This window comes from Podarcis vaucheri (assembly GCF_965113315.1).
Source record: "Podarcis vaucheri genome assembly, chromosome: 14".
NCBI lineage: Eukaryota > Metazoa > Chordata > Lepidosauria > Squamata > Lacertidae > Podarcis > Podarcis vaucheri.
In genome coordinates, this window is record NC_138752.1 from 22,556,668 (window position 1) to 22,571,243 (window position 14,576).

The 14,576-nt window shown below is 41.9% G+C and overlaps 1 protein-coding gene across 9 annotated transcripts in view; it reads right to left on the bottom strand.

The window, feature by feature from the left end:
* The window catches only part of MEF2A (myocyte enhancer factor 2A), an 86,809-nt gene that overhangs the window by 28,769 nt on the left and 43,464 nt on the right, over positions 1-14,576 (bottom strand). For 6 of the 9 annotated variants that reach the window (XM_082198587.1, XM_082198591.1, XM_082198586.1 and 3 more), the window contains 3 exons: positions 3,602-3,739; positions 1,079-1,298; positions 911-970 (listed from right to left, as the gene is read on the bottom strand). In XM_082198587.1, the coding sequence (XP_082054713.1) occupies positions 911-970; positions 1,079-1,298; positions 3,602-3,739 (418 nt within the window). Of the gene's footprint in view, positions 1-910; positions 971-1,078; positions 1,299-3,601; positions 3,740-3,803; positions 3,936-14,576 lie in introns of all 9 variants that reach the window. The other 3 variants (XM_082198590.1, XM_082198592.1, XM_082198594.1) reach the window with 1 other exon arrangement.

Sequence of the window (14,576 nt, forward strand, 5' to 3'; positions counted from 1 at the left end):
ACAGCATTCAAATATGCTTTCTTCCATTTAAAGAGGGAGAGAGAGAGAGAGAGAGAGCACACACTGGCTGGCTTGTGTGGGTGGGTGGGGGGAAACTTTTGCCTTCCTTTCCTCACGTTATAGCCCTTCTCCTGCATTCTTAGCCTTCTGTGTTTTTCCTTCCCTCCCCACTTAAAATGTGGTTACAAAGCATGGATCCTCATGGATCCTCAGGATCTTTGCATTGGGTCACCCCAAATTCACCATCAGAGCACACAGCATGTCCATGGCTACAGCCTGCCCCCCCAAAATCACACACCCATTGTTGCCTGGGGCTGCAATGGTGCAAAAACGTGGTTACAAAGCATGGATCCACATGGATCCTCAGGATCTTTGCATTGGGTCAGCCAAAATTCACCATCAGAGCACATAGCATGTCCATGGCTACAGCCTGTCCCCCCCCAAAAAAAAATCACGCACCCACTGTTGCCTGGGGCTGCAATGGTGCAAAAACGTGGTTAAAAAGTATGGGTCCACATGGATCCTCAGGATCTTTGCATTGGGTCAGCCAAAATTCACCATCAGAGCACATAGCATGTCCATGGCTACAGCCTGCCCCCCCCCCCCAAAAAAATCACGCACCCACTGTTGCCTGGGGCTGCAATGGTGCAAAAACGTGGTTACAAAGCATGGATCCACAGGGATTCTCAGGATTTTTGCATTGGGTCACCCCAAATTCACCATCAGATCACATGTCTGTGGCCACAGCATGAAGCACAAAAATGATACGTCCACTGTTTCATTCAGAATATTTTTTCCCTTGTTTTTCTCCTCTAAAAACGATGTGCGTGTTATGGTCAGGTGCGTGTTATAGAGCGAAAAATACGGTAAGCCTCTTGCAGTATTCAAAATGCAAAACTTTGAAACTTACCCACTGGGCTCGAACCAGCTCCATTTGGCACCGAGAGATCAGTTGTGGACAGCATACCACCTAATTGGGGGATACAGAGGAAGATTATTTATTTCACTCAGATAATGCAATGTGCAAAAGTAAAGAGTGAGAGCTTGCTGAAACTTGGGGTGAGGGAGGAATGCTTACTTGCACTGCCGGTACTTGGTGGTCTCTGAGGACCACCTGGTGACACATTTCGATGCAATGAGGCTTGAGGAGGGGTCAGCATGGTAGAGTCTGTCAAGGTAGAACTTGCTGCCAGTGCTGGGGATACAAGGGAACTCCCAGGATTACTGTAGGTTAAAGTATTGGGGCTGGACACAGGAACAGTGACCGACATTGAGAAGTTCTGCGGAGGTAACCCAGGCTGAAAAGAGCGGGGGGAAATCATGTGAGATTTAAAGAGCTACACTTTCCTGAAGTTCTAATCAAAATGTTAGAAAACAGCTTCTTGGTTTCTAAAAGGAGTTTTGAAGCATACATACAGAACACACACATCTTAATTATGTAATGCAAACTGTTCAAATTTGTTACATACAAACCACACTTAGCACTCTCAAAACTGGTTAGAGATACCGATAATTACCAAGAGCTACAGATAATCACTCCAAGTTGATCACATGGAGATATGTTTTACAAAATATCGTATGTAGAAAATGAAAGATGTTCTGCGCATCTGCCCGTAACTTTCTAGCAAACTTTTAAGAAGCATTTTGATTATTGCAGAAAATGAAAATTATCCCTTTGCAATCAGAAACGGTATTTGAGAGCACTTAAGCATGCAATGAAAGAGGGAGGAAAGGATGTTACTGGAAAATACAGCATACTATTTCAACTTTAAAAGTTCCAAGGCAAACCTGATTCTTCACATTATGTACGGTATTTCTATAGAACTATGCTGAAAGTTCCAAAAAAGCTAGAGAGTTGTGCTATTATATTTGTATTCATTAGTAAAACTATTTCAAGTAAGAAATGAATAAATTAATGCAAAATTCTTTACAATTTAGCTTAAGATTGGATTTGAAGGAATGCAATTTATGTGGCTTTTTTTTTAAAGTACTATGATAAAATACATGCAAGCATTACATATTATGTTAAATCCAGTTTCTTTGAAATCCTTCCTCAAAAACCCATCTGAGAATTGTTTGGTCTCTAGTCCCCAGAATCTATTCAACTATACCTAAAAACATGTAACAGAAATGACTGCATATTCTTCCACAATTCACTACCACCCGCACTACCTCTTGCTATGGCCCTTATATCAATTTTTAGATTGTAAGGCTGTCATGACAGGGACCTCTCCTTTTCAAATGCCATATACTTGGATGGTGCTATATAAAATAAGAAGCAACAAAAAAATGAGCAACACATCATCACTACAAGGTAGAATTTTGCCTTAAATAGCACACTGAAAAATTCCTTTAGCAATTCATTTAAAAGAGTAATAAATCACAGGACTTTATTTTTTTTTAAAAAAACCTTCTTTTGGTGTGTACAGAATGCTAGTCTTGGAATCAACAAAATGAAAGAATATTAGGACATATTTAGCAATAGAAACTAACAAGGTTTTTAAAAAAATGTCATAGCTTCTGCCGACAAAATTGGGAAATTATAGTTGTGCAATCATGTTTATTTTCATTTATGTAGAATGCTTATATCCTGCTTTATGGTCTTAAACACTCTCAAAGTGGCTTACAAAGGTTTCTCAAAACAAAATCACACTCAAATATGGCTTCCCTTATAGACTAAGGACAATAATTATCTGACCAATTACTCAATGGCATATGCTGATAATCCTCTCTCTTTCAACGATTTTCTTAGTGAGGGACAAAAACAACTGATCACAATATACAGACTGCCTTAACTTTTTAAGAGTTACAGGTTTAGTGTACTTTTACTTCAAAGGCATCTGATTTCTATACCAAGGAATACCCAATTCTGAAAATATATTAATATAAAAATATCGCAGCATATTTTTCACAGATCTAGGATGATACATGGCAAAATAACAGAAAACAACTACTGTGGTACCTTGGTTTTCGAATTTAATCCATTCCGGGAGCCCATTCGAAAACCAAGACACATTCCGGGAACCGTTCGAAAACCAAGGCACAGCATCCGATTGGCTGCAGGAACTTCCTGCACTCAATCAGAAGCTGCATCAGATATTCGGCTTCCGAAAAACATTCGCAAACTGGAACACTCACTTCCGGGTTTTTCAGGAGCCAAGCCATTGGAGAACCAAGGTCCCACTGTAGTTTACTGAGAAAAGACTGAAGAAAGACAGGAGCCTGTACAGAATGGATTTCTCTAGGCCTGAAAGGTTTGTACTAGGCCTTGTTTGATTTCAGCTAACAAAGTAGACACTGTAAGCATTTTTGTTTCTCTGTGACCAGAAATTTAATGAAAGCAGTGCTTCTTAGGAAGTGGACTGTGTAAGAGGCTTTTCCTGCTGCCTTCTAACTCACATATAGCATACAAAGTGCCTTTCTCAGAGTTCATACAAAAATCCCAAGATTTCTGTCTCAGATTCATGCATCTTGCATGAACATTTCTGCTTTATAAGCTCGTACCACAATGTCATCTTTAATGTAGCTTTCAAAGTTAAGGAGATGTTGCAAAATGTTCTCATGCATATAATAAAGTCACAAGCCATACCACAGTACTCACTGCGATTTTATGATTCCGCATCATATTATCAAACTCTTCATTAATTTTTTTATATTTTTCTTCTGTATGTGGCGTGAGCACATATGAAGTGTCAGGGTCCGGGCTGTCGCACCCTCTGTTTTCCTTCTTGTTCAGAGCCTAAATAATGAAGTTAATAAAAAGAATCAACAAATAAAAAGTAGGAGCTAAGAAAAGTACTTACAGGGCCTCGCTTGAAAATAAAATCACTATCTTCATTTAGTTTGCTGAATCTGTCCTCCGATAGTGGACTGTGCTCAAAGTAATCGTCAGCATCAGGGCTCTCACAACCATTAAGGCCTTTCTTTCTTAAAGTCTGAAATACAATTGGAAAATTCACACAGACAATACTAAACTTGCCATAATTTTTTAATCGCAAATTTGCATTAAGAAGGTACACACTATTTTACAACCAGAGCCACTGAAATAAGTGTATCCATATACACTGATACTTTAGTATTGTTAAACACATGCAGTTCTATCCCAAAGTCAATGGGCCTACTCTATGAGGGCTAGCTTCCCCTCTTCCCCTGCCCTTTATAATTGCTACAGACTTTTCTAAGAGATGGGGGTTTCTGTCAGAAACTATGATAGCTCATTGACCACTACCTATTTTCTCTGGCAATTAAAAATAGCCACAAAAGAATTTGTGAGGACAGTTTGTAGGCACCAGCCCTGTGTGAACTGAGAGCATATCCTAGAACAAGGATGGACAGAAGATAAGGAATGATCTACCTTGCAAGGCACTCAAATGATCATTTAACAAGTAAAGTCATAACTAATCCAGGTTAAGAGCTCCTGTGGCTCACACTGCACATTAAACAGGGTTCGGCGTTATTTTTTCTCTTGGCTTTTTAAAAGCCAAAACTGCCCTGAGATCTGGAATGAAGGGAGCATAAGCAAGCAGAGGCAGCTTAATCCTTTCCCCCTCTGGCACTGTTTGAGCTCCGAAATCACTCTCCACAAGCTGTTCTCTTTGTGAATTTTTGAGCCAGCATAGAAAGGGTTGAGCAGCTTTTTTTCTGTCTTCCATCTTCCACTCCAACATTCTATAATGTGTAACTTATTTTGTAAATTTAAACATGTTTTGTAAACCAGAGATTTTGTTGAAAATAAAAATTTCCTGCAAGGTGAAGGCATTCCTTGGAAGACAAACCAACATAAGTAAAGTTCCCTGGGCTTTGGAACTTTGAAAACTACTATTCTAAGCCGTGTTTAAAATCCAACTAACAGTAAAACTGTAGGTGTGGTTTTTTTAATAAAAAACACTAATGGGAAAGTATGTTCTGAACCCAAGTCACTCTCTCATAATATGCTATGAATATGTCATGCTTAGTTTACAAACTAGAAATCCAATCAGTTGATAAATAATAAGCACCCATGGTATCCAGAAAGGAGGAGAATATATCCCATTTTATTACTTATAAGATTTTGCTGTGAGAAATACTGGGAGAGAAGCTTTAGTCAAAACTATTTGAACTTCATAAATACCACTGGAGAAGTTGAACTCTAATGGTCTTCAAGCAAACCTACACAGATCTCAAGCCGTTATTATCTTGTAATTTCTTAGCAACCACTGCTAGTAACAGCTTGTCTTAATGTAAGACAACAATAAGACCAAAGAAGGCCTATCTAGTCCAGCATATTCTATTGACAGCGGCCAACCAGTTGTCAGACATAAGTGCAAAAGTACTCCTGACCACCTGAGATTACAAGCAACTGTTATACAGAAGCATACTGCCTTCAACAGTGGATGTAGAACATAGCCATCATGGCTAGTGGTCATTAATAGCCTTATCCTCCATGAATACAGTATGTCTAATCACATTTTAAAACCATCCAAGTTAATACCATCACTGCATACTGTAGAAGCAAATACCATAAACCAGGCATGCCCAAAGTCCATTTCGGGGGCCAATCCAGCCCCTGTGGCAGTTTATTTCCTGGGGTAAAAACCTAAACAACTCCAACCCTAAAAAAAGTTCACCAACTTTGGGGTAAAATCCTAAAAAAAGGTAAAAAGTCAACAACTTTGGTTGGCCCTCTGGTTGGCCCCCACAGCCCTTCACTTCATCAAATCTGGCCCTCTTTGAAAAAAGTTTGGACACCACTGCCATAAACTATATGCTGTATGGTATGGCTTGGCTAGTAGCTAATGAGGCCTTTTGGCATTTAACCCTCACATTCCTCCTTTCTGCAAAGCCAGATGGGTTTTCCATCCTGCTTCTACAACCATTTCTCATCCTTTCCCCAACACCTCTTTTCTCCCTGTCCTCTCCTATTTTACCCCATCCTACCCCATTCCACCCTCTTGACTGATATCAGAAGAGAGGGAAAGGGCGAGGGAGGAGGGGGCAGCTTTGCCTTTCCCTCTTTCCTCCCCCCAGCTACTTTAGCAAGGCGACCAGAGAACTATATGGGTACAGGTTGATTCGGTCAGGAACGTCCCTTCCCCAATTTTGGTAGATTGGTTTCCCCACATTACATCCCGATTCCAGCACTGGAATGAATTATAGGGCACTCTGTGTGTGGCTGCCTCTACGGATGTGGGGGATGTCACTGCCCTCCTTTATGGATCTCTCCCAAGAGCCACCACCCAACATCTTGGTAAGAAGGTCTGCTGCAGGCAGACAGGCTCTTCTCAGGCTGCCTTGGCTCCTTCATTCTCCTCTCACTGACTTGTACACATGCTGTTTGCTCATGCAGTAAAAGAAGGGTAAGAGCTGGCTGCAAATGTGTACAAGAGTGCTGCTGTGACAAGGGCCTTAAGCAAATACAGATATAGGAAGTTTTGGCTAAATTTCTTTCCTAGCAGCTCCAAAGTACACTTAGCATTTCACATAACACAATCAAATTGTGTAAAGCTCTCAAGCCATCAGTTAGATATCATTCCTTCTCAGGTTACTTGGCATGATGTTGCAAGTCCCACAGACAGTGCCTGGAACTCCCACTAAATCAGCATTCTCAGGAAAACAGGTGTAGCTTTCGGCAACACCTGTCACAACACTTAGCAGCACAGTCTAACCAATCAGGTGGATATGTATATGGACTTAACCATACATGGCCCTGCTGTGCAGCACTTTGAAAGCTGCTAACCCTCCCAAACCTTCAACAAGGCTAAGCCTGCCAGTCTTCTACACTGATATCAGCAGGGAAAATGCTAACACTACAGTCTGGATTACAGTTAACCTTTACAAATTATTGAATACTATAAATAGATTTAGAAAGTTTGTGGCATCCATACCAGAATACACACATTTTGCCCAACATGTCTCAACACTTTATACTTGAATAGTCAGAAAAAAGAAATGTAGATTAAAAAACACTATCTTAAATTAGGAAAAAAAGTACAAGCCAGAGGCTGCTGACCATTTCCAAGAAACACAGCAATCTTATTTTGTGTGTGATATTTTAATCTAGAAACATTGTGGAGTGTTTAGTCTGTGTATTAAAGGAAAAATCTAGAATCAATTCATCCCTCACTTTGAAGCATATCCTTTTAAACTCAGAACAAAAGAACATATGCACTCTTCGTAATTGTTATTTTTATCGTGTTAAGAATGGATTTAACCCTGCTTTAACTCAGGAGGAAGGAAAAGGTTTCACAATCTCCCACTTCAGATTCTGGAAACCCTCACTCTAAACCAAGTTCTTGTCACTCTTGGGCCACTTAAAGTTACAGTCTCCCATTTCTGATGAAACAAGTCAAAGCCGAGGCATTTGGTCTCCTAATTGCATACACAGAAACATCCCTTTGCGGGCCCAACTCTGATAAGAGTACCACTTACTTTATCGTTATCAAGTACCATAAGAGTAAACTGTTACTCTTTGTGTCAAGGGAGGCACAAGTGGAATGCTCTAATCTAACTGGGCAGAATCAGTGGGCTGCTTTCTAACAGGCAACTATGTCAGGGATAACCCACCATGGCTCAAAAAGTGAGAAAGACCCAAATGTTAGGAATGCACCTATGAGCGGTGCAAAATAAAAGATTCCAAAATCTTTTGCATCACTTTGCATCATATCCTCTATTTGGTACTTCATATATTTTGAGTTTTCTAAACAAAATGCAAGGTCAGCTGCTGTGTCAGAGAGTCTTCTTTGTGGAGACTCTTCTTTCTCCACAATGAGGGACCAACAGATTTTGTCAGCCAGTAACGTCTGTGGTTTTCAGAACTCAGCCTCTCTCACAATTCAGGGGCAGGGAAGAGATCTCATGGCTGATACAACACTGTGTTCAGAAGCACTTGGAAGCAGAAGCAAGATCCTGTAGGTGTCAAGGTGCTTCTGAAGCTCAGTATGATATTGGCAAGAACTCATGCACTGCACTCACATTGTGAAAGCAGTGAGAAATCTTGTTTCCAAGTGTCCCCCAAAGACCAGTTCAAGGTCAGGTATGCACCATTCTCTTGAAAACAACATTTACAGGGTGGTAGCAGGATGGCACTGTCAAGAAGTAGGTTACTATTATGATATTCACAGAAGCACTAGATCGAAACAGTACAGGCACTGATTTTGGTGCTGCTAGGAACTGGAATCCAGTAACATCTGTGAGGGCCACAGGTTCCCCATCCCTGGTGTAAATCCTGTTTGTACAAAAAGCTGCACCTGAGCACAGTCAATGGGTTACAGGTAAACATTATTCTTCAAGTTGCTCTCACTGTGGCCATACTAGTGAGGTCTCAACCATGACAGCCGAAACGCAGCTCCTTTCCTACACTGCGTCAAGTAAATAAATCAAGGAGCCTCACCTGCTTAGTTCTTTCAAAATGTATGTTCATGCTCTCTGTGAAAGCCTTTATAGTAGAGAAGGGAGGTGGATTCTTTGAATATTCATAACAAAGAATATTCACAACAACTAATAGCAACTCTTGCTGTCTCCTTTATTGCCTCTGTGCAATCCGACAAATGTGACAAATGTGACTTTTCCAAATATTGATAAAGTGAAGAAACTCTGCTATACCACACTTTCCATTCCTGCTTCTTTCAATAGCCTGTTGCTACTTATAATTCCCCACCACCACCAACATGGCCACCTGCAGTTTTTGACCCCCCTAATAGAAATGCAACCTTAAAGAAGAAAGACTGTCCAAAGAATATACATATAAGGACACAAGAAGTTTTATCATAAGCTGTGAAGAAAGAGCAACAGGCTCCCTCAAGAGATGGCTCCACAACAGGAGAAACTTGTCAAGTAACCCTGTGAGAAACTGCTTCGCAAAAACATGGGAGAAAGCCTATTAAAACATCCAGCAGAACATGATATGCAGATATGGCCCTAAAGTAGGTTTAAAGAAGAGTTCACCACTGGCAATCAAAAATGAAAAAATCAAAAATGAAATCTGCAAATTTTACTAAGGGACAACATCAACACTTACTGGAAGAATTTCTTCCAGTAAAGCAGTGCATCTCTTGGACTTCATCAAAGGAGAATGTTATGGCATCCCCATCTGACATGCTTTCATAAATAAGTATGGGAGATACTGAAAAGGGGTTACTTTCAATTCTGTGAAAGGAAGACAGGAAATCATGGAATACTACCACTCACCCATGCAACGCCGCCTTCAGTGGGGAGATATTGCCATGCTGCGTCAACAAGGATGGCCCTTAATCTGCAATGGCTCAATTTAAGGCCCTTGTAAAAATTACCAGGGGCAGAGAGACTGGTTCCTCCTTGGTTCCAGAACCTGACACTTTATTATTTTTTCAGATGATAAAGAAATCTACATCCATTATGTCCCTAAAGGGACTCTGCAGGAACTACTCTGCAGATGCATCAATTCAAACACATATTTTTTCTTTCAAACAAAGTGGATTATTACTGGATTAACATTATGATCATAACCTCAAAACAGATTAGGACCTGAGATTAAAGGTTCCCTAGCATATCTTCTGTGAAGTTCCATCCCCATCTCACTTATCTATATATCAGCAGTAGCAACTGTGTGGACATGAATCATGAAGGCAAAGACTGAATGCTTACGGTCCTAGTCTCATGCTCTCCAATCCAAGAGAACTCTGTTTCTACTAGTGGCTGAGCCCTTGATCGCGTCACTCACTAACCCCCACCAACCCACCCCCTTATCAACTCACTCCTTAGACCTCACCAAATCCACCCTCCTTCCCTTAGATCTCCTCCTGCTCATATTGCCTGCCTCATATCAACAACACTGTTTCTGTCTCAGCAGTAGAGGGTGAGGAGGAGGAAGGCAGTAGGTGGTGGCAGAGCAGGATGGTTGTTGGGGAGTTTCCCTGTCCTGTACTGACTGTACCTCTGCAGTTTGCGGGGACCAGCCAGCCAGCTGCCTCCAAGTTATCTGTGTGAGGCACTCATCAGCAGAGCAGGATGGTTGCTGAGTAGCTGCCCCACCCTTTCTTGACAGTTTTTCCATGGCTCACCTAAGCACCTACCCACATCTATCTCCCTCTTCTGCTTCCCTTCTCCCTCACCCGCCAATGCTGCTGTGATGGCCCAACACTCTCAGAAGGCTGTTGTCATGTTGTAGCTTGCAGCAGCATTTGTTGGCAACCAAGCAAACTGCAGCATGACGACAGCATTACCTTATTATTATATGTGTGTAAGCAAACTGCAATTCCACAAAGACCAGCTGCCTTTGGCCACCTCATCATCACAATCAGTGCCCTATTTCCATAACAGTGAATCCATGCTCAGAGCGTAGAAGGATGCAGATAGTAAAAGGTCACACTTCAATGAAGATTAACCTTGTCATGGTTGGAGGCAGGGGTGGGGGGTGGGAACAGAATGGAGTAATGATCAGGAGTTAGGACTGGTCAACCTTCACTGTACTGACAAGATCTGGGGGACCAGAACTGGAGTAAATGAAAGTAAAGGTATGCCAAATGGACAAAAAGTAGCGGGTGTCATGAAGTCCGGGAGATTCTGAATGATATGACCCTCTTATATAGAACTCTGACAACGATCCATTGCCAGTGCCTTCAAATTACTGCCCCACTCCTACAGCATATAGGTCTTGGCATGCATACTATTCAGCTAACGATAAAATCTAATGCATAATATACTATATAACAATAAAGGTACAGTGGTGCCTCGCAAGACGAAATTAATTCGTTCCGCGAGTTTTTTCGTCTAGCGAATTTTTCGTCTTGCGAAGCACGGTGTCGGAAAAGTTTTGGAAAAGCTTCAAAAATCACCAAAGTCTTCAAAAACCTCAAAAAAGGCTACCACACCACGTGCTATGAATTGCTCCTCGAAGTCAAGTCGCAACTGTATTAACAGTGTTAAGAAAAAGGAAACAAACTTGCAAGACGTTTTCGTCTTGCGAAGCAAGCCCATAGGGAAATTTGTCTTGCAAAGCAGCTCAAAAACCGCAAAACCCTGTCGTCTAGTGAGTTTTTCGTCTTGCCAGGCATTCGTATTGCGGGGCATTCGTCTTGCGGGGCACCACTGTAAAGGTAAAGGTACCCCTGCCCATACGGGCCAGTCTTGCCAGACTCTAGGGTTGTCTCACTCTAGAGGCCGGGAGCCAGTGCTGTCCGCAGACAGTTCCGGGTCACGTGGCCAGCATGACAAGCTGCATCTGGCGAGCCAGCGCATCACACAGAACGCCGTTTACCTTCCCGCTGGTAAGCGGTCCCTATTTATCTACTTGCACCCGGGGGTGCTTTTGAACTGCTAGGTTGGCAGGCGCTGGGACCAAACGACGGGAGCGCACCCCGCCGCGGGGATTCGAACCGCCGACCTTTCGATCGGCAAGTCCTAGGTGCTGAGGCTTTTACCCACAGCGCCACCCGTGTCCCATACTATATAACAATAAAGGTGTATAATAATTAGGTGACAGCATATTTAAAAGATGGTAACCAGTTAGGAGCATAATTATAGTAAAAATTATTGATTAACAGAGAAGGTAGCAAAAAAGACCCCTAACGTGTCAGTTCAGTGGCCAAATGTCTGTTCAAATAAAAAAGTTTTTTGTCCTCCTGCAAGAAATAGGGTGTGATAAACCTTCCTCAGTAAGGAGCTCCAAAGCCTGGGAGTAGACACATACTTTTAAGAGACCTCTGGTGTCATGAATAGTCCAAACTGGAGGACTCTAAACTGAAAATGTCCAATTCCATATGTAAGTCTAAGAAAAGACCAGCGTTTTTGGTCTGATGGCCCTGCAAAAATATGAGTTCTAGATGTCCAGGACTGCAAACTGACCATCCTTACAAAACAAATGGACAATGGTCTCTACTGACAGCTCTGAGTTTGCTAAATGGGTCATCTACAATCAAAGTAACTAAAACAAAAACCTTGTAAGCATTACAATGCAAAACCCACTCTATGGCTCCATTTTCCAAACAGTTGACTCCTCATCTAGCAGTAGGAGTGATGGAGCTACCCTGGAGTCTGAAGGCTCAAGTCAAATTACATACCTGAGATGAAATCCAACCCATGCAGTTGAAAGAACTGGGGCAATATCTAACCATTCATCCCTGAAAACTGCAAGTTAGTTGGCAAAAGATACATGATGGCTGGAGTGGCTCTGGATGGAAGCAAAAAATGATGTCTTGTAGAGTTCATCCTGCCATTATGGAATCCTGGGCAGTCTGATGCAATGGCATATGAAGTATTACTACAAATCATACAAATGCCAGCACAGTAAGACTAAACTGGGACCTTTGCTGATAGACAGATTAAAAGAAAGAAATGATGCCCCAAGAAATGCTGTATTTGCAAATGTTCTACCTGAGAAATCAGAATCTCTTCTATGTGGATCAACTAAATGGATCTACTCAGAACAACTGTTACTTGCTTTCCCCCTCCAGTACATAATCCTTTCCCTACCAAATCCAGTGAATATTCAGAATTTGCTAAAAGTAATTCATTACTTTTGCTAGTGCCGCATGTCCATCCAGAGTAAATATTGCTAGAACAGGGTCTGGTAGAGCCTTCATAGTCAATATCCTGTAGTTAGCTTTTTCAAATCTATGCTCTTCAGTTAAATGGCATGTACCTTCGCCATCTGAGAGACAATCTGTCTGCTTTGTGGACTGGAAGCCACTGCTACTCTCGGGGGCCAAGATACCCAGCACCAAAAAATTAGCTAGGTTGCTAGTCGCTGGCCTGGGAGCTTCATCAGGCCCTCTAGGGAATTTTCCCACCCACTCAGACATTGCTATTTTGGTTGCAAAATAGGAAGAAAAATTAAAGTAGACACAGCACTGGGAAGGGCAGATAAGTATAAACCTTTCCATCCAGCCCAGTCATTTGATGGATACACAAATTGCCCCCTCTTCTGTTACCAGATTTATCATTTAAGTGGGGAGAGGGCAATTATCCCCCTCGCCAGCTGACCTGCACAGGTCAGGGCAATGTGCCTCTGTCAGTGGTGTGTCCATGGCCACAGCCACCGGAGCATGTGGCCACCAAAGGGTTGGTCAAGGTTAACCATGCTGAGTTTAGTGGGAAAGGTGACTCAGTAGCTGCCAGTTCAGAATCCAAGGGATAGATTTAAGCCTGGTCTCTGTACTAGTTCTGGCCTGTCTAGTAAAATTTTGACGGATTGCTCATGGGGTTTGCCTGAACAGTTTAGGGAGAGAAGATAGTAGGAGCCGGCAAATTTGCTGCTACGCTCATCACACTTTAGAAAAGAGGTGTTCCATAGGACAATCTGAGGGCCCCTGCTACAGGACTGAATTTAAAAGATTTTAAAAACTCCACAAAAAACTTTGACAATTTATCCAGCTCAGAATTAAATAGCTAGGAGTTCCTCACTCTATGGTAGCAATATAGGAAATGAATTGAAGTTTTTTATTGTTGTTTAGTCATTTAGTCATGTCCGATTCTTCGTGACCCCATGGACCAGAGCATGCCAGGCGCTCCTGTCTTCCACTGCCTCTCATAGTTTGGTCAAACTCATGTTAGGAGCTTCAAGAACACTGTCCAACCATCTCATCCCCTGCCGTCCCCTTCTCCTTATGCCCTCAATCTTTCCCAACATCAGGGTCTTTTCCAGGGAGTCTTCTTTTTTCATGAGGTGGCCAAAGTATTGGCGCCTCAGCTTCAGGATCTGTCCTTCCGGTGAGCATTCAGGGCTGATTTCCTTCAGAATGGAGAGGTTTGATCTTTTTGCAGTCCATGGGACTCTCAAGAGTCTCCTCCAGCAAAATAATTCAAAAGCACCCATTCTTCAGCGACCAACCTTTATGGTCCAGCTCTCACTTCCATACATCACTACTGGGAAAACCATAGCTTTAACTATACGGACCTTTGTTGGCAAGGTGATGTCTCTGCTTTTTAAGATGCTGTCTAGGTTTGTCATTGCTTTTCTCCCAAGAAGCAGACGTCTTTTAATTTTGTCACTGCTGTCGCCATCTGTAGTGATCACGGAGCCCAAGAAAGCAAAATCTCTCACTGCCTCCATTTCTTCCCCTTCTATTTGCCAGGAGGTGATGGGACCAGTGGCCATGATCTTAGTTTTTTTATGTTGAGCTACTGTGCCTTAATGCTACAATGTAGTGGTCAAGAGGAAAAAAGGGGTTTCCTCACTCTTCAAAAAGCTGTAGACATTTATGTACATGCAAATATCTGATTTGTGGTACTGAACTGAGGACACGAAGGACAATTCCAAATATTATATAACTAGTATGGCACTATATACTGAATATGGACATCAAAGACATGGGACAAAGTGCCTGTTCAGCCATGCAGCTCACCTGGTGACAAGCTGATTACACACGTTTACATCATAGGAGTACAAAAAAAAATACTTTTATCTGTGACTTACACTTCAATCCTCATTCCACTCATACGTAAAAGCAAACACAAGTGATGATTCTATTTTATGCTTAAATATTTTGGCACTATTCCAAAGGATTTTTACATCCTCCTAACACCTGCATAAAATTCACCATGATGCCTAATACAAATACAAGCATATTTTTAAATAATAATAAAAAAACCTCACACACAATACCCAGCCTGTTATATTATTC